This window comes from Aptenodytes forsteri, unplaced genomic scaffold (assembly GCF_000699145.1).
Source record: "Aptenodytes forsteri isolate BGI_AS27 unplaced genomic scaffold, ASM69914v1 Scaffold534, whole genome shotgun sequence".
Lineage (NCBI taxonomy): Eukaryota > Metazoa > Chordata > Aves > Sphenisciformes > Spheniscidae > Aptenodytes > Aptenodytes forsteri.
The window spans coordinates 1764253-1786909 of NW_008795712.1; the positions used below are offsets into that span (position 1 = coordinate 1764253).

At 53.0% G+C, this 22657-nt stretch overlaps 1 protein-coding gene across 3 annotated transcripts in view; it reads right to left on the reverse strand.

Annotated features, from left to right (window-relative positions):
- Positions 1 to 22657, reverse strand: part of GRIN1 (glutamate ionotropic receptor NMDA type subunit 1) — a 34371-nt gene that overhangs the window by 7948 nt on the left and 3766 nt on the right. For 2 of the 3 annotated variants that reach the window (XM_019473173.1, XM_019473175.1), the window contains exons 2-17: positions 17549 to 17725; positions 12832 to 12894; positions 11987 to 12087; positions 11235 to 11356; positions 10536 to 10710; positions 8829 to 8973; positions 8646 to 8729; positions 7326 to 7461; positions 6284 to 6411; positions 5939 to 6103; positions 5502 to 5620; positions 4694 to 4806; positions 4026 to 4174; positions 3085 to 3242; positions 2459 to 2620; positions 504 to 613 (exon numbers count right to left, since the gene is read on the reverse strand). In XM_019473173.1, coding sequence (XP_019328718.1) covers positions 504 to 613; positions 2459 to 2620; positions 3085 to 3242; positions 4026 to 4174; positions 4694 to 4806; positions 5502 to 5620; positions 5939 to 6103; positions 6284 to 6411; positions 7326 to 7461; positions 8646 to 8729; positions 8829 to 8973; positions 10536 to 10710; positions 11235 to 11356; positions 11987 to 12087; positions 12832 to 12894; positions 17549 to 17725 — 2107 coding nt within the window. The remainder of the gene's footprint in view (positions 1 to 503; positions 614 to 2458; positions 2621 to 3084; positions 3243 to 4025; positions 4175 to 4693; positions 4807 to 5501; positions 5621 to 5938; positions 6104 to 6283; positions 6412 to 7325; positions 7462 to 8645; positions 8730 to 8828; positions 8974 to 10535; positions 10711 to 11234; positions 11357 to 11986; positions 12088 to 12831; positions 12895 to 17548; positions 17726 to 22657) is intronic. The other variant, XM_019473174.1, reaches the window with a different exon arrangement.

Here is a 22657-nt window from a genome sequence, read left to right on the forward strand (position 1 = left end):
GGACAAAAAACCCCCCCCCCCCCCGTATTGATTATCCTCCTCCTGCCCCCTACCCGCTGCTCAGGGTCAGCCGGGACACGCTCCTCAGGGCTGGGGGACTGCCCCTCGCCGCCAGCTCCCTCCTGCAGCAGGGTCCTCGCTCGCCTCCACGGCCGCTTTCGCCTCCCCCGAGGTGCTGCTCCCCTCTCTCTGCCTTGGCGACAGCTCTGATTTCACTGTGACAGCCGCAGTTTGGCCAGAGCAGAGGGAGGGGAGCAATGTTCAAAGCAGGACAGCCCCACCGATGAGAAAGCCACCCCAGGGAAGGTGGGGAAAGCTTCGCGGAGCTGTTTCAGCTGTTTCAGGTGGGATTGGAGCCCAACACAGCAGCCTCCCAGCACTAGGAAAGCACAAACCCAGAAGAAGCAGAGCTTTGGCCCAAGAGGAGAGCCCCAGAGAGGATAATGTCTTGAGCGAAAGCAGGCTACCCAGCGAAGAGGAAGAAAGAGGTTTGCAGAACAAACCTGCCATATTTTCAAAGGTGAGTGTTGCTGGGGCATTGCTACGGGAATCACACTCTTGATACCTCACCCAAGTCTTGTCCAAATCCTCCATGAAGCCGTTCTCGTGGGACCTGAAAGCACAAGGAGACAGGACAGAGTAGTCACTGGGGACCAGCCGCAGGCAGCTGGGGCACATGATCTTTGTGCCTTCATGCCCTCTGTCCTAGGACTCTGCACTTGCCTGCAGCCTACAAACACACGAACCGATGATGTGTGTGTGTGAACACTTGTGTGTGCATGCCTGGCTGACTGCGTGTGTGTGTGTGTGTGCACACGCATGTGCATGTATAGCTTTTGCATAGAGAGAGTGTGTGTGGCCTGTGTCTGCAGTGGCTGTCTGTACTGCTTGTGTTTGCACTCTGCCCTGCGCACAGCCAGTGCTGCCACGAGACATGTGCACGGTGCAGTGGGTGCGAGGAGGCATCCACAGCTGCCTGGTGCCACTGACCCATGTCTGAGAGCCGGAGAGCTGGCCGGCTGCTGCCAAAAAGAGCCACGTGTAAGCTCGATTCCCAAGGGGAGGGATGGAGCTGACGGGTGTAGGCAGGGCTTCAGGAGTGTGCTCGGAGGGAGGTTGCAGGTAGCTGACACGAACCACATCCCCAGTGCCCTCCTGCGCAATCCCCCCACCTGCCAGGGCCACTTGGGAGCTCAGGCAATGCTGGACCCCAATCCTGTCTGGTGATCACCAGCACCCTCTAGATCAGGGCAGGGGAATAACTGCTGCCTGGCAGCTCCCTGCTGTGCACGGCGAGGGCTGGGGCTCCCCAGCAACCTGGTGGCACAGTTTGGGAGGAAACAAATCATGTCCCCGTGGTGCCTGTCTCTGCCTGAACAGCTAGTGGGAATGGAGGTGGGCACAGAGCACACGTCCCACCATGTATCCCCCTGCGCTTTCCTCCCTCTTGTTCCTGGCACATCCCCACTGCCTTCCTGGGCCACCTGTAGCCCTGGGCTTCCCCATCCCCTCCCAGGAGGACACCAAGGGCTCCTGCTGCCTCTCCAGGCTTCTCACATTGTCCCAAATCCCATCTGGCCCGCTGCCACCCATCCCCATGGTAAGACCACTCCACAGGCAGGGTCCCATGGCTCCCTACGTTACCCTGGGTCCTGCCTGTGTCTTCCACATCCTGCCCATCCTCTCTTTCAGGCCTTTCATCTCCACATCTCGGGCAGGACCCTGGTGGCTTCTGTAAGCCAGTCTCTTTGTAAAATTAATCTCGCATGTCCCCCTCCCTCCACTTGCTGCTTCCCAGCTGCCTGTTACTCCATCATCATATTCATCTGTCTGCCTCGAGCGCGGCATTTCCAAACTAATACAAGGAAATCCCCTTTTACCCATAATATCAGATTGACTTGTGGCACCCCACACTGCAGGCTCATGCTGGTATAAAAGCCTTAGTTGGACTCAACAGGGGTCCTGAAGTATCTCTGCCCAACAGGAATAGCCAAAGTTGAAAAAAAAAACCCTGGAAGATCAAGCCAGGGCAGTGCAACGCTATCGGCCAGGCTGAGCTCGCAGGGCAAAGTGGGGAAATGGCAGCACCCCCACCTGCTGCTGCAGCCCACGCCCTGCTCACAAGGAGGTGGTGCTGGATGGCCTCAGGGCTGCTCTCTGCCAGCTTTGCCTATGCTCCTGCAGCCGAGCACGGCTCTTGCTCCCTGGCCTGCTCTGCTCTGCCCTCCCACCAGTTCCGTGCTGCTCCCCCAGCCCTGCGAGCCGGAGCTGGGGCTGCCAGTGCCCATCCCGGTCAGTCAGGCACATCCCCTTCGTCAGGAGTGACACAGCAGCCCCCAGAGACCCTGTCCCTGCAGAGGGTTTAGAGGGTGGGGTGGCAGTGCCTGGCACGAGGCTACTTGCGTGCTAACACATGCAGCATTTGGGGCAAGCCCCATGCCGAGAGCCATGTACGGACTTGAGGATGGCCAGGGAGACGTTCTGCTTCCACGGGCTGTCCTTGCGCATCCCGATCCCGAAGCCGGAGCGGAAGAAAAGCTCCCCCGTCGTCACCAGGTCACACTTCTGGGAGGCCTCGAACTCCAGCACCGCCGAGTCCCAGATGAAGGCGTGGAGCTTGCTGGACACCAGGAGAGGACAGACAGGTAAGGTTGGGCAGCTCAGCTTGTCTGCAGCTACCATGGGAGCAGCAAGGGTGCTCCCAGCCCTAATTAAAACACTGATTAGCATCACCCTCCTCCCAGCAGGGTCTGTCTATGTGCTGCTGGGAGGCAAAAGGCTTGGCAAAATTTTGGAGGAGGAGTTCAAAGGGTTTATATGGGATTTGCAGCCACCCAGCCTTGCACAGAAGCAACCGCAGAGGCCAGAAAGGGAGGCCATTGCCAGGGCCACAGCTCTGAGCGTGCCTTTCCCCACGGAGACCTTGTGCTCTCCATCCAGAGACCTGGCATGCACTAGGACTAGGCAGGTCCCATCAAACCATGCAGCTCCCTCCAGCTTTGCATCAGCCCTGCTTGCTCTACCAAACTGCGGCACCCCAAAACTCTTCCCAGCATGGCCAGACAAGGTGCTGGTCCCACTCACTTGTCCCTCACTGCCTGGATGGCTTCGGCAGCGCTCTCATAGTTGTGCTTCTCCATGTGCCGGTACATGGTGCTCAGCTCCACCTGCCGTCGGAAGTAGATGTCCACCGAGCTCTGCTTCACCGTGGCATAGATGAACTTATCAGAGGGGTTGCGCAGCTGAAAGGCAAGGGCAGGGCTCCTATTTCTTCTGTCCTTCATCAACCAAACTGGCTCACCCCACAGCTGTGTTTCCTAATTTTCCATCCCCTTCAAGGACCTGTTTCCCAGAGAAGACCTTGATCTCCTCAGCAGACCTGAAGGTGCCATGGGGCAGTGGATGCCATCAGGCAGTGAATGCTCTGGGACCATGGTGGTGGGGTAGGGGATGTTATGGGACAGGGCACTGAGGATGCAGGAGGCCTGTGGATGCCATGGGGCTGGCAGTGCCGTGGGCAGAGGGTGCAGGATGCTGTGGGTCGGTGCTGCTGTGGGGTACATTCCTGCGTGCCTGGGCTGATAAGCTGTGGCTGTGCCCTTGCCAGAGTAGGAAATGGGTTTGAGGCATGCTGGTATCTGCTGAGAGTATTGACTGCACCGCAGGGACAATTTCATTAGTTATAACTCATCCATAATGAATCGTTTCCTTGTTGGTTAGTGCAGGCTCTCCAGGAACTGGCAGGCAGTTTGGCTGGGTACGTGCTATTTCTGGACAAGGTTTTCCCTGCTGATCCCTGTGTCTGTCCATTCCCACCTAGCACAGGGGCTCAGATGCACCAGCAACAGCCCCAGGCAGAGCTACCCAGGGCTTGGCCCCCTGGCACAGACCCACAACCATGTTGAAGCAGGGCTCTGGGAACTATAAGCCACATCATATGAGCCAGGAGATACCCACTGGACGCATCTCCTGCTTCTCTGCCCAGAGGTGGACAGGGAAGGGGAAAGCAAGCGAGGGGTCATTACCCGGGGGTCGTTGATGCCCGTAATTCTCTCCTCAGGCCGGTCTAACACCAGGAAGGCTGCCAGGTTGGCAGTGTATGAAGCCACAATGATCATAGCGAAGCCAGCCCACACCATGCCAAGAATACGGGCAGAGAAACTCCGGGGAGCACCTGGAGGGAGAGAGGCAAGATCAGACTGGCACGACAAGGGCTTGACTTGGTCACCAAAGCCACGTCCATCCCACACGAGACCAATGGCAGCTGCAGATGTGCCCCATCTATCTGCTCTGCCGTCAGCCGTGAAGGAGCTCCTGCATTGCCCACATCAAGAAAAACCCATGCCTCCTTCCAGGGCATGATGTGTCTCACCCCAAGCAGATGGGTAACCCTGGGCAGGAGAAGCAGCCCAAGAAGGACCCGTTTCCCATCACTGATGGTGAGAGGTGGCAGGATGGTCTGCACAGGGAGTGCCACACCCCCAGCATCACCGAATCCTCCACCAGCCCACTCCAGGGAAGGCTCAGGGAACGAGGGCTGTACCTATTCACCGAATGGTCACCCAAGGGCATCAGCCCTGCCACAGAAAGGAGGCAGTGGAAGAGGGCATGAGCTTCTCCCCAAGCCCGGTGTGCCCCCGGCTCAGGGCCAGGACTGCAGGGCAGAGCAGTCCCGCTGCGTGCTGCAACACACCTTCTCCGATGCCGGAGTTCAGCAGGACTCCCCAGGAGAACCACATGGCTGAGGAGAGGGTCAGGGCATCTTCCTCCTCCTCCTCACTGTTCACTTTGAACCGGCCAAACGGGCTGGAAAACAAGACAGAGAGCTCTTCTCATATCCCTTATCCTGGTTCCCAGGCCTCTCTGCTGTGCCCTAAGTCTCCTGATGCAGCCCTACATCACTCATCCCTACAGACTGTGCCTATGCCCCACACAGCTTTTCACCCCTTATGTCCCACTGCCTTGCATGTCCCCTCTGCTGATCTGCAACCCTGTCCAGCTCACACTGGTACTGGTACCATCACGCTTCTCTTCAGGCCAGAAAGATCATCTGATCCTGGCCATCTCCAGCCTCTCCCACTGCAACATGGAGGGCTCACTGCAGATTAACCGCAAAAGCCTCTGGGCACAGGGGGGACACAGGCTCCCTGTCCTTCAGAGGAGCTGCCTTGGGGTCAAGGAAGGGGACTAACTCAGAGCCCAGGAGCTGACAGTCCCCTTGGTCAGGCATCAGCACGGCACCTGGTCTGACCCTCATGTTCCCACATATCCAGCTGCCGAGTAGCCCACATATCCATATCTCTCAGCTTAGCAGCGGTCAGAGAGGCCAAGAGCCTCAGCCCAGGGTTGGCGGGGCAGAAAAAGTGGGTTTAGCTCCTGCAAGAGCCTCATGACGGGCTGCAGGGCCGTGCCTGAGCAAGACACTGTGGGGACCCAGGGGACAGTTCCCAGGAGCACCTCCCTGTCCCCTCCAGCCCTTGGGTGACCCAAAGCGCACTCACCTGAATCGGTCTAAGAGGTACAACATCACTGCCACCACATGCACAGACAGCCCCACCAGCAGCCAAAGCGTGCTTTGGAAAGGCTGCATGAACGAGTCCAAGGTGCTGCGGGGTATTTCCTGGCACACAGGAGAGAGGTGAACAGCGCTGGCACCCATCATGCCTGCACCTTGCCCGCCTGGCTGGACTCACAAGGGCCCCTGCCCTGCTCCGAGCTCCTCCTGCTCTGCTACATGGGAAGGGTCAGGGTGGCTGAGACAAGACCCAGCAAAGTCTGGCAACCTAGAGGCTGGCTGCCCACAGCAAAGGCTGGGATTTGCAGCAGCTGCCCTGGGGTGGGTAGGGGCCAGCAGCTGGGGGAGCTGGGCGTGGTGCAGGCATGGCATGTGTCTGCAAGCTGGGGAGCAACGGGAACCTCCCCTGGTCCCAGCCCATACCTTCTTCACAAGGATGGTGAGGCCCTGGTACTTGAAGGGCTTGGAGAACTCAATGTACTGTGCCCGCTCGTTGTTGATGGTGAGGGGAGCCACAATCATGTCCGCTTGGCCGCTCAGCAGCTCCCCCATCATCCCGTTCCACTCTTTCTTGTTGCTGTTGTTAACCTGCCAGAGAGCCAGCGCAGGATCAGACCACTGCCCTGACACCTGTCCCCCACCAGCCAGGACCCCCACACACGTGGCAGGTGCCCTGCACTGCCCTCCCACCCCTGCTCCGGAGAAGGGCCTGGGGGTGTTTCAACACACAATACGGGCAAAGAGATATCACAGGCTGCCCAAACTCACCCGCTCTTGGGTACCAAATTTACCATCAGCCACCAGGTGAACCTCGTAGGTGAAGTTCATCACCCCTGCCAGCCGGATGAGCAGGTCGATGCAGAAGCCATAGCAGCACAGTGCCACAGTGGGGCGGCCTGCGGGTGGGAGAAAATGGGGGGGACAAGTGGAGGCAGCCCTTTGCCAGGGACCCCATGCAGGATCCATGGCTGTCCCCAGCAAGAGCAGCCACCTGCATGGCTTTGCTTTCATATGAGATGTAATCACATTGTTCAGGCAGGGCCATCCGCCTTGACCACCTTCCATCGCCTATGGCTGCTGGCAAGCTGGGGGCAAAAGAGTCTCTTTCATTTGCTATGTCCCAGTTGAGGTGGGCTGAGAGTTGGTGCTACCAACCCACTGTAGGTGACGGAGGGGGCTTGGTGCATGCGGGCTGTGCTGGAGGAGTGCTGATATGAACCCATAAGGTTGAACACAGCCTGTGACACAACTCAGGGCTGGGGAGTTGTGCACAGGAAAGCGTGATGGGCCAAGGGGATGCACTTCAGGTGGATTTGGGCAAGCCTGGCATTGCTAAGCAGCTCACACCCCTACCAGGTGCGCGCTCCTAATCCTGAAACAAGCTTTCCATAATAAAATGGTTTGAAGCTGGTGTTGTTAGTGCCAGTGCAGCAGGTGCTAAATGTGCCTTGGGGTTCTCGCTTCTGCTTGAGATCAAGGCAAAGAGAACTGGAGCATGTCAGGAGACAGAAACATGGGATGCAATCCCCCAAAACAGCCCTGGAGCCCACCCTGAAGAGGGACAGCAGGAAAGTCATCTGTTGGGGTCAAAAACCTGAATCCCAGTGCCCAGTTACAGCACAGCACTACTGTGGGGCTGAACTGACGAGGGGGCATTTGGGGGATGAATGTGCTGTCACCTTTCTGTTCCTCATCCTCTGGGCCTCTTGTGCGACTGAGCACCCTCCCTGGGGACCCCTTCTTGGGACAGGAGTCTTCATCAGCTGGGTGGGCTGGGGGAGCCGCTGCGCTCACCACCAGACCGAGTTACCTGGGATGGTCTCGTTGGGTCCAGTGCAAAAGACCTTTTTCACAGGATCTCCATTGATGGTGAATTCCTCCCTGCACGTCCCATCTGATTGCGTGGGCTTCACATACACAAAGGGTTCTTGGTGGATCGTCACGATCTGCGAGGCAAAGCACGAACACCTGCTTGTCTTCATTCCCCTCCAGAACTATCTCCCCCTGGGTGGGGAGCTGGGCTGCCCTCACCATGCAAGCATGGCCAAAATGCCGTGGTGCCCTCCTCAGCTGCCATCTCAGCACATGAGACCACTCAGTCCAGCAGCGGGACCTGGCTTTGACACGGGGAACATTTGCTTTCTCTGCACCCAAGATGAGGAACAGCCACACCAGCATCCTCCTTCGTGTGGCACTTTCACCTCGGCCTCAAAGCCTTTCACACCCCTCTCCCTAACAGCAGGCTGTTGAGAGCCACCGCATAGCCAGGATTAGTGCCCTGAATGGTGCTCTAGACACTGTCACAGTGCCCCAAGCTAACGCAGGTATTTCAGCCCTGCCCTGGACCTTTTCAGTAAAGCAGCATCCCAATGCATCTGCACCACCTCTGCAGGAAAGGGCTCACTGCAGGTGGGAATGTGCGATTCCCCTTGCCTGGACAGTAAGGCAGATGAACGGTCATACTGGTAAGACTAGCCTGCCCAGGATCCAGTCACCACAGTGGCTGCTGGGATACACTTAAGGGAAGGGCATGAGAAGCAAAGTAACAGTGGAGGGAACTTCTCCCACTGTCACCTCCAGCTTCTGTCCATGAGCTCTTCAGGGATTTCCTGAGCTCAACATTGCAGCCACCAGCCCACCCACCCTCCACTAGCTTGTTAAATCTCCTTTTGAACCTGTTTCCTTCTGGCCTCTCTACTGTCTAGCAGCAACGGGCTCCAGAACTGAACTATACCTTTGCCAAAGGAGCCCATCCTTCTATTTCCTGCAAACCTGTGGCAGGTGCCCTCTGGCTCCCAAGCCATGAGGAATGGTGAACACCTTATCCCTCCATCCCTTCTCCACTGTTCTTTCTCATATCCCCTTTACAGCTGTCTCTTTCCAAACCAAAGGATGCCTGCCACCCTATCTAGTTTGTCTCCAGCTGGAAGTTGTGCTCTAGCTCTGAACACCCTCCAGTACCTTCTCTAAGTTGTTCTGCTATATCCTCTCTGAGATGGCAGGTGCCCTGGGTTTGCAAATGCTGCTGACAGCTGCAGAGGCAGCAGTGGAAGTGGGAGGCAGATGAAGTCACAGCCCTGCATGCAGAGAGCTGAGGACACCTGCCACCCCCAATGACATTTCCTGTTACCTTCAATTTGGTCGACATCTGATAGCCTTGAGGTTTCTCGGTCTCTCCCCCTGGCCAGATAATCTTCCGGTCGTTGGTCAAGACCTGCCATCAGTCCCAGAGGAAGGAGATAGACATGAGGCCATAGGTAGACACCCCAGTGCACACATCCCTCCTACCCAACCTGTCCAGGCCTGTACGTACGTGGCTGCCATTGTAAATCCCAACTTGGACCAGTTTCCGATTCTGCAGGTTCATGATGCTGTAGTTGGCAAACTTCCTGTCCCCGTCCTCGTTGAATTCCACCCGTCCAGTGACACCCTCCGAGTACTTGGAGGACATCAACACCCTATGGAGAGAAACACAGAGGGGCCAACCTAGAAAACCTGCTGTGGACACTGGGACACCTAAGAAGGCATCAGAAAGGCAAATGCTTTCTCTCAGATGCCCACTACCCTATAGAAGTCCAGTCAAGGCTACCTATGGTCTGTTCATAGCCCTGTGGTCATCCTCTCCTGGTGGATGGAGTCAGTTTCCTGAATGTTGCACTACCATATCTGTTGTCATTGCCCCTTGTTTTCCACAAGATCAGTCCCATTCCTTTAAGGAATGATCTGTCCCACAGCACCCAAGGACACCTTCCTCTGAGGGTCCCTTGGAAGCAGTGTCCATGCCACTGCTCCTGGTGCTTCTGTCTAGCACCAGCCCATTACAGCCTGGGTAGTGCCCCCAGCACATACACCACCAAGGGGAGAACCAGCCCCCCAAACCCTGGAAAGATGATAGTGAAGACACAGAAGAATTGCCTGAGCCACTTGCAGTGCACCATAGAGAACAACTTCGAATAGCTCTTGCCAAAGATTGTGTCGCTGCAGATGATGCCAGAAATTTTTCTAAAATAATCTCCAGACTTTGCAAGTCCCATGTTCAACAGAACCCAGATCTACAGAAAGGGCATCCCACAGACACCACGGCCATGTCTGCAGAGAGCAACCCCTGGCACAAGATCCCACTGCCAAAAGCAACACCCTGGTGCCAGGTTGCATGCTGCAGAGAGCAGCCCTCCTGCACGGGGAGCCATGCTGCAGAGGGAATTGCTGCTTCACCAAGATCCAGCCTGCAGAAGAGGCCCTTGTGGCTCCAGCATCTGCAGTGATGCAGCACAAAACCCCACGCAGCACAAAGATTGGGTTCTGGGAAGCACATGCAGTATCTGCCGATCACACTGCCCACGGCAGTGAAATCCAACATGCGCATGCTCTGATCTGCTGAGACACCACCAACCAAAAACGAAGCACCAGTATTTGCTACAGCAGAGAGCAAACCTGTCCCATGCATGGAGACGTCTTGCCCCCAAGTCCTGCTTGCAGCACGCTGACCCATGCTGCAGCCCTGAAACATTCAGCAAGAAACGTATCCGCAGCACCAAGCTCCGATTTGACAGAAATATCCCCCTACCCTGATTTGGCAGAAAACCCCCTTTCTCCCCTCTTCCACCCACAGAATTAAGATCCAGACCAGAGGAGGTCATCCCTCCATGGCCCCAAATCTCTTCCTCCTGGAGTTGTTCCCTGCCCACACTGATCCCATCTACCGAAGCATTGCCCAGGAGACCATGGGTTGGCATGGACCGAATTGGTGCTAGGCACCAGGATGATGCCTAAACAGCCTGGACAAACTGGGGGCCAGTGCCTGAGCCCCCAGTCCTGGCTAGTTTTCTAGAAGGCATGTAGCCCTCACATCTGAATCATGCAGGAGAGTCCAAGCAGTCCTGTGCCACATGTCTCAAAGCTTTAGTGACAGGTACTTTGAACAAATCTACCACGCTGTCCTTTTCCACATGCTCCCACCTTTTCCAGCTCTCCCCCAGCAGGTCCTCTGCTCCCTCCAGCAGGACCCTTCCCCAAATACCTCTTGAAAAGGGGTCCTGTCTTCCAGATGTTGGTGTTGCCCACACAGCCCCGCGGTGGGTCTGTGATATTCTCTTTCTCAAACAAGTCGTGCACGGCCTGGGCCACCACCGCGACAGCGTCGCTGATGTGGGCTGACTCATTCTTCCCGTTGATGAGCTGCAAACCGATCACTCCTGCCGCGAGCAGAGGGGAGAAGGCATGTCAGCAGGGCACACCGTTTACTGTGGTGTTACTCTCATGCGCAGGGCTCGGGGGCCAGCAAGCAAATGGTTATGGGGCTGAGGACCCCTCAGATGCAGCTGGGGAGTTGTCTGAGTTTCAGGCAGGGGCAGGCAGGGCAAGCATCTGCAGCAGTGCTGGACTGGCACCATCCTGCCTGCTGGATGGGGACTGGGGACAGCTACGTGGACTGCTGACACCCCATGCTCCATCCCCATCCTCTTGCCCAAGCCTTTCCCCCAGGTGACGGTGAGCTTGATTTGGGGCATGGCAGCGTGGCCAAGGCTGCTGCCTCCCCATGCGGGCAAAGAGAGTGGAGATCAACGCGTGGGACCCTCCACTCGTTCAGGACCACCATGGCATCATGTTCCCCCAGCCCAAGGGGTCCCTGGGAGGGCAGGTGCCGCTCGTCCCAGCTCCGAGCAGGCTCCTCTAAGCCCGGCTGACAGTGGGACGGGTGCCTCCGGTGGGTGCCTACCATCAGGGGCGTAACGCAGGGCATTGCCCGATATCTCCCGCTCCCCCACCAGCCACACGTAGCCGGAGCCTGTCATATTGAGCATGGCTGCTGATCTGTACACCGTGGCCGCATCATCCTCACTGCAACGAGAAGAAGGGAACGGCAATGTGGCTCCAGGTACCGGATGGCCCCTTTTCTCCTGTATTGGACCCCAAGGGGCTGGCAGAGCCAGGGAAAACACAAGCCCAGGCAGCCCTCCTCTGATAACTGGTTCTCCTTTTCCAAGGTCTTTTCCAACCTTAATGATTCTATGATTCTATGATTCCTGGGCAATGGCTAATTCCTTGATGCAAAGGGAACCTTTCTCTCAGCTTCATCTAATCCCACAGCACCCAGCAATGCTGAGCATCTGCAAATCTGGCCCACTCCTTATTGCTCACCGTCTACAGGCATGGGGGCAATAGGACTCCCCTCCTTCACAGGTGGATCAGGATACATCATCAGTAACTATTGCTGCTTCTGCAGCTAACACTTTGCAGGACAGGCAGACATCTCAACCACGCTCATGAATGCAAGCTTCCTGGCCAGCAGCACGCACAACACAGCATCCACCACCTGCCTGGGACATGGGGCTTCATGTGGGTTTTTCTCCCACACTCCTTGAAAGGACAACATGCCCCAAATCTGCACTGACTCCAGTGCTGGGCAGCGTTGCAAAGGGGAGAGTGAAGAAATCAGAACAGGGCGGGGAAGGGACAGCTCTGCCTTACCTGGCAGAAAGGATGATGACGCGAGCCTCCAGCTCCTTAGCCTCCAGCAGCAGCGACGTCACATTTTTGGTTCCGGGGTCAAACTGAAGCACTTTCTCAGCCTGTGATTAGTGTGAGCAAAGCTGGTTAGTGCAGGAGCCCCAGGACTGCTTGTGAGAGCCATGCTATCTAGAAAAGGGTCAAGAGAATTCATTAAACTGCACAAAAGTCTGCCAAATAAGGTTGGTTATAGCTACTTTTTTCTTTTTTCTTTTCTTTTCTTTCTTTTCTTTCCTTCCTTCCTTCCTTTCTCTTTTAAGGTTTTGGCTTTTTGGGTTTTTTTTTTGCACTGTGCATGCAAACTGAAGTCAATCAAGACCCAAAAAGAGGCGTGCATTGTACAGGAAAGAGAAAAAGGCTTTGAAATGCAATTGAAAACTCAAACGAGTGTTGTTTTTCAAAAACATGGGAAATGAAAAAAACCGTATTGCACAGGGTTAACCTTTGGGAGTAAAAGTGAGCAACTTACACCAAAGAACCGTTTCCTTTGGGGAGGAAAGGGGGTTGGTTCAACTTTTCAAAAAAAAAAACAACTTGCAAGTTAATTACTGGTTCACATGCATGTTTCAAAAAGAAATCCTTCCGGGGTCAGCTGGCTAGGTTTCCATTCTCAAGTCCAAACCAAACTATCTCAACATAAAAACGTGCTACCAAGAAACATAGTCATGGATCTTTTTTTTTTTCTTTCTTTTCTTTTCTTTTTTTCTCTTTCTCTTTTTTTTTCTTTTTTATTTTTCTGGTGGCTGTGGCTATTTTTCATTTGCTAGTTAGGTTGGTGGGCGGCGTGCATTTCCATGCATATATACCTTGGGTCCTCGCTTGTTGTCATAGGAAAGTTGGTCGAGGTTTTCATAGTTCCTTTTTTTACTCTGATGAATAATGTGCACAGAGAAAATATGTAGACACAGAAGAATATTATAAACAGTTGAAAATGACGTGTAGTAAAGCAATCCAACATCCACCTCCTCCTCCACTGTTTGCTAAAGGGTCTCTATAACGCTGGAGCTCGCAAAAACCACTATCAGGAGAGAGTGCCTCAGCTCTCACGGGAGCGTCAGGGTGCAAAGCCGTATCGGTTAGAGCAAGCCTGAGTGTCACAGCTGTTGCGATGCAGTTGCATTTCCCTTGTGGGAGTGGGGAATTCTTCAGCAAGAAATTTTTATCTTAAACTCAGAAACAATCTACGCATCTCTAAGGGCCTAAGTGGTGGGATTTCCATGGAATTACTGTGGAAGTAAAGGACAAAATGTTGTGTACGGAAAGTGCTGGATAAATGCAAACTGTTACAGTTAATAGTATTAGCATTACTACCGCCACTATTATCATTACAATCCTGTTCACCCTAAGAGAGTTCACAGCAAATGAGCTGTCTCAGCTGAACTTCTCACCTCCTGCAAGGAGGGAGCAGCTTTTTGGTGCTCTGTTGCTGTCCAAAAGAGAAAGAAAAAGCTTGCTACGTCCCATGTTGGCTCAAAGCGTGGCAATATGAAGCAATGGTGATCATGGGATGACATTGCAGCTTTTACCTGGTACTTGGGGAGGGCCGAGGGCACCTCGTGGCTCTGCGGCACACCGGTGGCCCTGGGAGGTGCAGCTGCCGGCGACCACGGTGCCCATAACCTGGCCCCATGCGTGGCTAGTGGGGTTCACTGCTGGGTGGTCTCCATGCTGCTGGCCGGAGCATCACACCTGGACCAGGGACAGGTGGCTCAGCATGCACTGACCCTGCAGATAATGGACCGGAGCAGAGAGCCTGCTCCCCACCTTGTCTTCTGCCTGAGCCACTTCTGCTGCTCAGCCCCAAAGGAGCCAGGGGCATGAAACCTACTTCTGGAGGGTTCCTCTCCTCCAGGCAGCGTGCTGAGGGCTCACAGCCTCTGCTCTCAGAAGCCTTGACCCTGCAGCAGCTCGCCCAGAGCCCCGTGGAACATCCTGGGAGCAGCCCCTGTGGTCATGCCAATAACATCAACCTGATAGTGCCTGCAGGATAGTGCTTGGCAGGTTTTGGTGGAACATAGTCTGACCTCTTCCTCTTGGCCCTGTGCCACCCCAGCTGGGCATCCCTGATCTGTGTGTATGGGGTATGGGACACGGCTCTATTCCGATCTCCATTTTGCAGCATATTATGGCAATGGCAACTGATCCCTGCCAGGAAACCCGACCCTTTGCACCCCAGTAATGCAAGGTTGCATGTTCCCAGTTTGTTCCTTAGGCAGCCAGGTCTTATCTCTGCATCTTGCTTTCCAAATTGAATAGCTTGTCTCTTCCTGAGCACTCAGACCAGTCTTTGGCAGGACATTTTGCCAGGTCTCCTTTCTGTGCAGCCGTGTGATCTTTCCCTTCTTCTCCTTGGACACAGCCTGGCAGGTTTTTCATTGCTTAAAGAAGTTGGGTCTTTGTAAGGAAAAGTATCTGAGGAGGCAAAATCTGCTCAGAGCCCAGGTCTGCCTTCACTTCTGATGACGTCCATGGCAGGGATTTCTGCAATGGCTTCTTAGAGTCTGCTCAGATCGCAGTGAGACCTGGAGTAACAACTGCCTCCAAGGAGAGCAGAGCCACAGCAGCAGGACAGCATGAGTATTCTCCAGTGAAGAGACATTGGCCACTTTTCCTCAGGCACCATCAATTTAGCTGGAAATTCAGTCATCCATCTTGCAGCCTCCAGCCACGAATCACCTCCTGTGCCCGGGATGTGCTGGCGCCTCAACCCAAGCTGGTCAGCAAAGTGAAGCAGAGTCTTGGGTGCAGCAAAGCTGGACCTGATGGCACCTGATCACCTCTGTCTCCCCCTGTCCCCATCTCTATTGCCAGAACTAGACCAGTAATGATTCCTCTCTTTCCACTTTTTCCGTGTGGTTCTGCAGCACTCCCCTGCTCCTCAGCCCACACGGAGACCCACAAATTCAAAATTCACTTTCCACCATGTTCTCCAGCATTCACTCAAAAAATTACCACTTTCATGAACGTCACTGTCCCAGAGGAAGGGAGTCAGCACACCAGGGACCTGCAACCTCTGACTTGTACAAACTCCAATTTTCACAGCATCTGGCATTTCCCCCTGAACCTGAGCAGCGTTGATGCAACAGTGGGCCTGCCCAGATGAATGAGCAGTGTTGTACTGGGATGAAGCAGTAGCTCCAGGCTGAGAGTTACTGCAGGCAGACCTGAGACAAGGCTAGCATGTGGGGTGCACCAGGGCTGGCCAGCCTGGCCTGAGTGCTGGGCTCTAAATACCTGCTTGAAGTGCAAATCCACACCGTAGTGCCTGAGTGACACCCAGGACTGGCACAGACTCCAGGGGACAAGCCATGCTCAGATCCAAGAGCTCAGGTGGGCTGGTGAGCCTCTGACCCAGCCCCAGGTTCTTGGGGACTGTGATCCAAGCCTTGAAGAGGTCAAGAGCAGGTCTCCTGCCTGCTCTCTCCCCATGGCCCAGGCTGGCCTTGAGGAGGTTGGGGAGGGGTCCAGGGTACCACTCCACAGCATGAAGAGAGTCAGCACACCGGTGATTAGAAGAGCAATTAGCAGAAGAGATTGAGGAAGAGGGGAAAGCCCTGATGGGGGTTATCTACCTTCCAGACCAGTCAGACCAGCCAGTTTGACCAGAGCAAGCTCCTCAAGGAAAAAGAAACAAGATGCTGTGGCACATCCCAAAGGGAAGACAAGGTGACCTACCATCACAGAGCACATGCCCCAGTCTGGAGGATGGCCAGGGCATTTGCAGTAGCCCAGTGGCTGCCAGGAGGCACCAAGACATGTCACAGATGCAGTGGAAATGTGGGGCAGATCTGAGAACAGACCCTTTCTCCCCCACCTTTCCAGACCCAGATCTCAAAGGCTTTCCTGTAGGATGGGCAGGCTGAAGAAGAAATACACCCTGTGCCTGGGAGTATTGCACGGAGCGAGTAGGGAGTGGAGGCATGAGAGGGAGCAGCAGAAGGGGATGCACGGAATCTGCAGGAAAACAGAAGGTGGAGATCAAAAGATGCAAGGAAGGGGACGACAGACTGACAGTGGGAACAACCTGTCCACAGCTCTCCCTGGGTGAGGGACATTGTGCTGGGAAGAGGTTTTGGAGAGAAATACTGTCCCGCTGTGGGAAGCTGCCTTTGGAGGCAGGAGGATCCCACCATGGCTGGTGGCACACCAGTGTCTCACGATGGCCCAGGATGCAGCAAGGATGAAACTTCTTGGAAACCACCGCCAAAAACAAAAGCCTGTTGGTCAATGCGGCTTGTGCCAGCCTGCACCCCTGCACCAGTTGTTCCTGCAGTGGCTTGACAAGAGGTGATGAAGAGCAGTGGCAGGCTGCTCTCACTGGTCTCTCAGCTCAGCCGCCAAGTCCAAGCACAAGCACAAGCACAAGAAGTATCTATGGCTACATCTTCTCAACAGCCAACTGCCAAATGTCCAGCAGCTGCAAGTATCTACGGCTACATCTTCTCAACAGCCAACTGCCAAATGTCCAGCAGCTGCTGGTGGGGCTGGAGAAGAGCAGGTTGTGGTCCCTGCCCGTGACCCAGGAGGGAGCAGCCAGGAACGGGTGCCTGCCCTGATGCTGCTGGAGACTTGGAGGTGGGCTTGGACTCTGCCCACCCGAAGGGGACCTCACCCTGCCCCGGGTAAGAGGATGTGCTGGGACTTCACCCCATAGGGCAGGAGGTAGTTCCTTGCCTTCCAGAGAGGAGCCTGCCTTTGAACCACTGCAGCCAAATGGCTCCCTGTGTTCTCCTTCCCTGCTTGGCTTGAACGCTTGCTCAGTCCTTTTACTCAACGGCAGCAGGTCTATGGTAGTCCTTCTGAATTTCTAGCAGGCTCGGGGACCTCCCTTGCACCCCCCCCCCCCCCCCCCCCCCGCTCCCCCACGTGGCCCTGAGTGCAGGTGCAGTACACCTCCTCGATAAAGCTGCTCCTGCCAGCTGCAACCGCCCTCTCGTAACAGCATGGGGTGTCAGGAAAGCAGCGTTTGGCATGTGCTTCAATGGAGATGGGAACGGGGGTGTCAGCCTGCAGCCGCAGAGCTGACACCTTTATAGAGAGGGTGCATTATACCTCCGTGCATCAATGCGCCGGCTGCCCTTGCCCCTCCTAAGCCACTAAGGTGAGCTCCAGTTAGCCAATTCGCAAGCTGCTTTTCGGGGTTGGTTTGGCACTGCTGGGTCTGCCTGGCCCCAGGGTGGCTGTAATGGGGCAGGTGCTTCCCTAAGCTGAGCGACTGGTCCTCTCCTTAGGTGGGAATCTTGGGCGAGGCATTTGCAGAGCTCCAGGTTATCCTTCCCTTCATTTTGTAGTCGATTTACATGTAGGAGATTTTGACCATGGCAAAGCAAGTGAAATGAATAAAGTACAAAGTTCTGTCAGGTACTAGTCAGACACTGTTGATGCTTTAAGCATGTTAGCCATGTTACAATGGAAAGAAAAGGTGTTTTACATACAGAAATCTACATACATACAACAGCCCGAGACTTCTAGTTTTGTTGTTGTTGCTTAAACAAAGCTACAAGACAATGTTCAGGAACTGACCTTGGACTCTTTCTCCTCCAAGAGCGTCTCCAGCTTCTTTTGTGCAGCACGACCTTCGTGGTCGTCACTGACTATCAGAATGACGTGATTCCAGTTGAAGACTCTCATCATCTCAAACCAGACATTGGCCTGGTGAGAGTATGGTGGGACCGTGCGCAAAAAGGACAGGTGGATGCTCTGCAAGGAAGAACAAGAGCTAAACATAGACTGGTTGAGTCATTGGCCAGGGTGCATCTCAGGGACCGGGCAGGTTTGCAGGGACAGGGCTGGGATCACAAGGCCAAAGAGGCAAGAGCAGCAATTTTTGGTAGACCTCTGGGTTGCACGCCTTGAGCTAGCCTCTGGGACCTGTACTCCTTTCTTCTGGCTGAGAAGCAAACTCTGGCTACAATTTTGTACCTCTCTGTGGTTAATCCAGCGCATGGGAGAGAGGGTTTTTTGCTTTGTGGTCTGTAAACACGTGGTGAAGAAAAGCCTGTCCAGCAAGAAACTGTCAGCAACATTCAGTGCAAATATAGCCTTTCCTCTTGACTTTTTGAAAATCTTACTGAGCAAAGGACATCAAAAAGAATGAATTCCCTTCAGAGAGCGACAAGGAGCAGCTGCAGGTATATGCAGGTGTATATTAGTTATTTGTTATGGGAGAAGTTCAGAAAAGCAGTTTTATAATAAGCTGTTTGGCTGTTTCTCGGTCAGCTTGTTCTGCAGCAGCACACAGGAGGCAGTCCTGGGCTCATGCCCCGGCTAACCTATCTGATTTGGTTAAAGACATCATTATGGTTGGATGATTGGAATTGCAATAGCAATTCCAGCCTAATTAAGTACAGCACTCTTTGGGGAGCAATTGGACCACAAGCTGTAGCTGACAGAGAGGTTTCAAAAAATGCAGCTTTTCCAAAAGGCCCTAGAGTCAAATACTAGAAAATGAAAGTGCTTACGCTCAGCATGGACGCTACTTGACAAACCAGCTACGTGCTGGAGGGAGGCAGAAGTCTGAACAGGAGAGGACAAAAAGGAAAGCACCATAATATTTATTTTTTGAGGCTGAGATGGTCCTCTGGACCAAACAGGGCTTGTCCAGACCTGCTCATCCAGGGAGCTGACCCAGCACGGGTCAGGAATATCCTGAATGGGCCAAAGTAATTCACTCTGGAAAAGAAAGGGTGTCATGTCCACCATGGACCCACGCAGGAGGGATGGGCAGACCAGATAATGCCTTTTCCTCACACTCAACACGGTGATAAAGTCAAACCGAACCATGAAATGTATAGAAAACACTGCAAAACCCCTGTCGTGGTCAGGTCTCTCTGCAGTGGGACAGTGTGTCTGTTCTGCTGCCCTGGCCCAAAACACAGAAAAGAGGGAGGCAGCAGCAAAAATACCAAAGCACTGGAAACATTTCCTAATTGCTGAAGACCAAGAAGAAATGTGGATGTTCAATCGAAGGAGGAAATGAACCAGGAGAGCTGTAACAAGCCTCCCAGAGCTGCAATTTTGTATGACTGATACAAACATTCCCAATTACACGAAGAGCAGGAGAAATGTGGCTCACCCCACAAGCCCAGTACTAATCAACAGGATCGGGAAGAAGCCCCACAGGGACAAACAATGGAAGGACAACTATGGTCTCCACGCCAACACGGTGCTCAAGCTCTCTTTGGAGTCAGCAGAGATGCCCAGGTATTTCCAGGTCCAGCTCCACAGCTCAGGCCAGGGGCGCACAAGATGGGTCTGAGCATTTTTAATTTTTAATCCCTCAGCATTTTTAATTGCTTTAAGGAAATACATGGAAATGGAAAATGGAAATGGGAAAAAAAATCAGAAGAGAAATGAAAAAAGAACAGAATAGCTAATAGTGAAAAAAAAATCAGAAAAATACAGGCTAAAACAAATCAAAAATCTAACTTAAAATTATTTCAATCCCTTTTTGAAATTAAAACATCTTTGAAATTTCAATATATTGTATCAAATTATTTTCTAGTTTCCCAACTAGCTTGCAAAAATGCTGTTTAAACTGATCGTGGCTTTCTTAAGTGTTGTAAATACATTTCACTAGGTTCAGATGAACAAATTTTACTGCAAAGTTGTTGGAGAGCAACTTGTTTTAACAGTTCAGGCAAATTTGCTTTCTGAGGTGGTGTCAAAAGGGTCATGGACTTGGTATGATGGTATCTCAGCTCTCAGAATGCAGAACTGTAGTTTTTAAATAGGGTAATGAAGAATAACTAATCACAAATGCTGAGTCTAGATTTCAGGATGAGCACTCACATTCTGTGCTCAGCTTTTGAAGCACCTGGGACTCCTGAACTTCTCTGCAGGGCCCAAAGATTGGCAGAAAAATGAAAGTAGAGTGCCCCAAAGGTTAACAAGTCCAACTTGTGATGTGCAGAGGCAGATGGGAATCAGGTTTTGTGTGATTTGATAACCCATATCACAGCATATGCAGTGACAGGTCTCTGGCAAATCCCTCTGAACCCAGCACAGTTTTCCTGGCCATGGGCACGGGCACATGGGGCTGTACTGCCAAGTATGTGGATGCAATGATTTTTGCATGATAGTAAGCCTTTTTTTAGGAAAATACCTGTTGTAAAGATCTGATTTTTTCACACAGCCTCTGTGAGACAATCGTCACTCATTTCTTTAGAAAAATACACTAAAACAAATCAAAAATCTAACTTAAAATTATTTCAATCCCTTTTTGAAATTAAAACATCTTTGAAATTTCAATATATTGTATCAAATTATTTTCTAGTTTCCCAACTAGCTTGCAAAAATGCTGTTTAAACTGATCGTGGCTTTCTTAAGTGTTGTAAATACATATCACTAGGTTCAGATGAACAAATTTTACTGCAAAGTTGTTGGAGAGCAACTTGTTTTAACAGTTCAGGCAAATTTGCTTTCTGAGGTGGTGTCAAAAGGGTCATGGACTTGGTATGATGGTATCTCAGCTCTCAGAATGCAGAACTGTAGTTTTTAAATAGGGTAATGAAGAATAACTAATCACAAATGCTGAGTCTAGATTTCAGGATGAGCACTCACATTCTGTGCTCAGCTTTTGAAGCACCTGGGACTCCTGAACTTCTCTGCAGGGCCCAAAGATTGGCAGAAAAATGGAAGTAGAGTGCCCCAAAGGTTAACAAGTCCAACTTGTGATGTGCAGAGGCAGATGGGAATCAGGTTTTGTGTGATTTGATAACCCATATCACAGCATATGCAGTGACAGGTCTCTGGCAAATCCCTCTGAACCCAGCACAGTTTTCCTGGCCATGGGCACAGGCACATGGGGCTGTACTGCCAAGTATGTGGATGCAATGATTTTTGCATGATAGTAAGCCTTTTTTTAGGAAAATACCTGTTGTAAAGATCTGATTTTTTCACACAGCCTCTGTGAGACAATCGTCACTCATTTCTTTAATGAAAGAGTGGTTAAACATTGGAACAGGCTGCCCAGGGAAGTGGGCAGCATCCCTGGAAGTATTTAAAAGACATGTAGATGTGGTGCTTAGGGACATGGTTTTAGTGGGCATGGTGGTGTTGGGTCGACGGTTGGACTCGATGATCTTAGAGGTCTTTTCCAACCTCAATGATTCTATGATTCTATGATTTCAGCTGCGCTGCTCATCACCCTGTCCTTGAAGTACTGCTACAAGTGCTTTAACTCTGAGCTGTCAGGGGTCATAACCCGCTCCCCTCAGATCAGGCACACAGTAAAAATGGTCCCAATTACAAATCAACAGTTTGCCTTGTAAGATGTTTTGCAGGATTCACATCATTTGCTCTCCTCTGAGTGTGCCTGCTGCCCGCTGGGAGGGCTGGGATGTGAGCGTGGGAATCGCTCAGCAGACCCAAGCCGAGAAGCAGCTTTCTGCAATGTCCTCCTATCTCCCACCAAAACCTGACTGCTCAGCCCTGTGCTTCCTCACTTAATCCTATTTCTGCAAAAAGGAGGTAAATACAGGTTGGGACTGAATCCAGGCTTCCACGTGAATTCAGCTCAGCAGAAACCCATGGGGCTGGAGCCCAAATGCACGGGGAGTGAGTGTCGTTATGAGGCTGGGGACATGTGCTGGGTGCAGTCTCTTAGGAACCGCAAATTATTAATGGTATGGACTTTGTTGCCCTGAGTATGTATGAAGAGGAGCTGAATTTGAGTAGATCGTGTGTGTGTGTGTGTATGTATGTGTGCAAGCAAGGACTCTGTGTATACATAAATGTGAGCATATACATGCAGAAAAGCATGTGTGTGCATGTACCCGCATAGGGAACGTGCTCGGGTGCTTGAATAGCTGTGCACAGAGTCTGCACGTGGCCATGCCATGCCTGGGGGAGGGTGCACGTGTGGGTGACTATCGATGGAGTTTGTGTGCACAGGGGACGTGCACATGTATAGGGAGTGTGCAGGCATGGCTGTGGGGCCACCAGGCAGTGCAAGTGTGTCCGTATAAGGCCCACGTACAGGTCCATGCGTGAAAGGATTGCTATCTTTACCTCTGTCTGCCTAAGGGCTCATCACAGCTCACGGTCCATGGCTGGTAGAGTAATTTTTCCTACAGGCTTGAGAAAATGATGTGCTTTTGTTTCATTACCTATGGAAATAATGTAGCCAGTCCCCGTTTAAGCAATGTGCCCCAAAACTGAGCTGTCGGGGCAGCTTCAAGGAGATTGGCAGAGATGCCAATATATAAGTTCCTGATAACGTAGCAAAAATCATCAGCTGGGTACAGAAAAGAAGCCTTGGCCAGTGTCTCCATGGAAGGAGCCTGGGCTGCTCTGCCCCCTGCTCTGTTCAGACTGCCCGCCAGCCAGCACACGTTGCCTCTGAGCCCCGCCAGAAAGCAGCCTGCCCACTGCCCCGCGTGATGGCTGCAGATGTGGGAGGGAGCTGAGATAACTCCGCGATAGCTTAGGCGTGTGCTGGGAGGGATTTTAGTGGGTGCAGACGTATGGGGAGTTCAGGCACAAATGCATCGTCTGCATTTCCCCTGCAGTGCCTGGAGGAAAGGACTTGTTAACCTCTGGGGAATGGCCCAGCAACCGCAGCGGCAGCCTTGTGGAGTGGTGGGGCTCTGTCCTTCTCCCAGCTTGAACCCCGAGAGCCTGTGAAGAGCT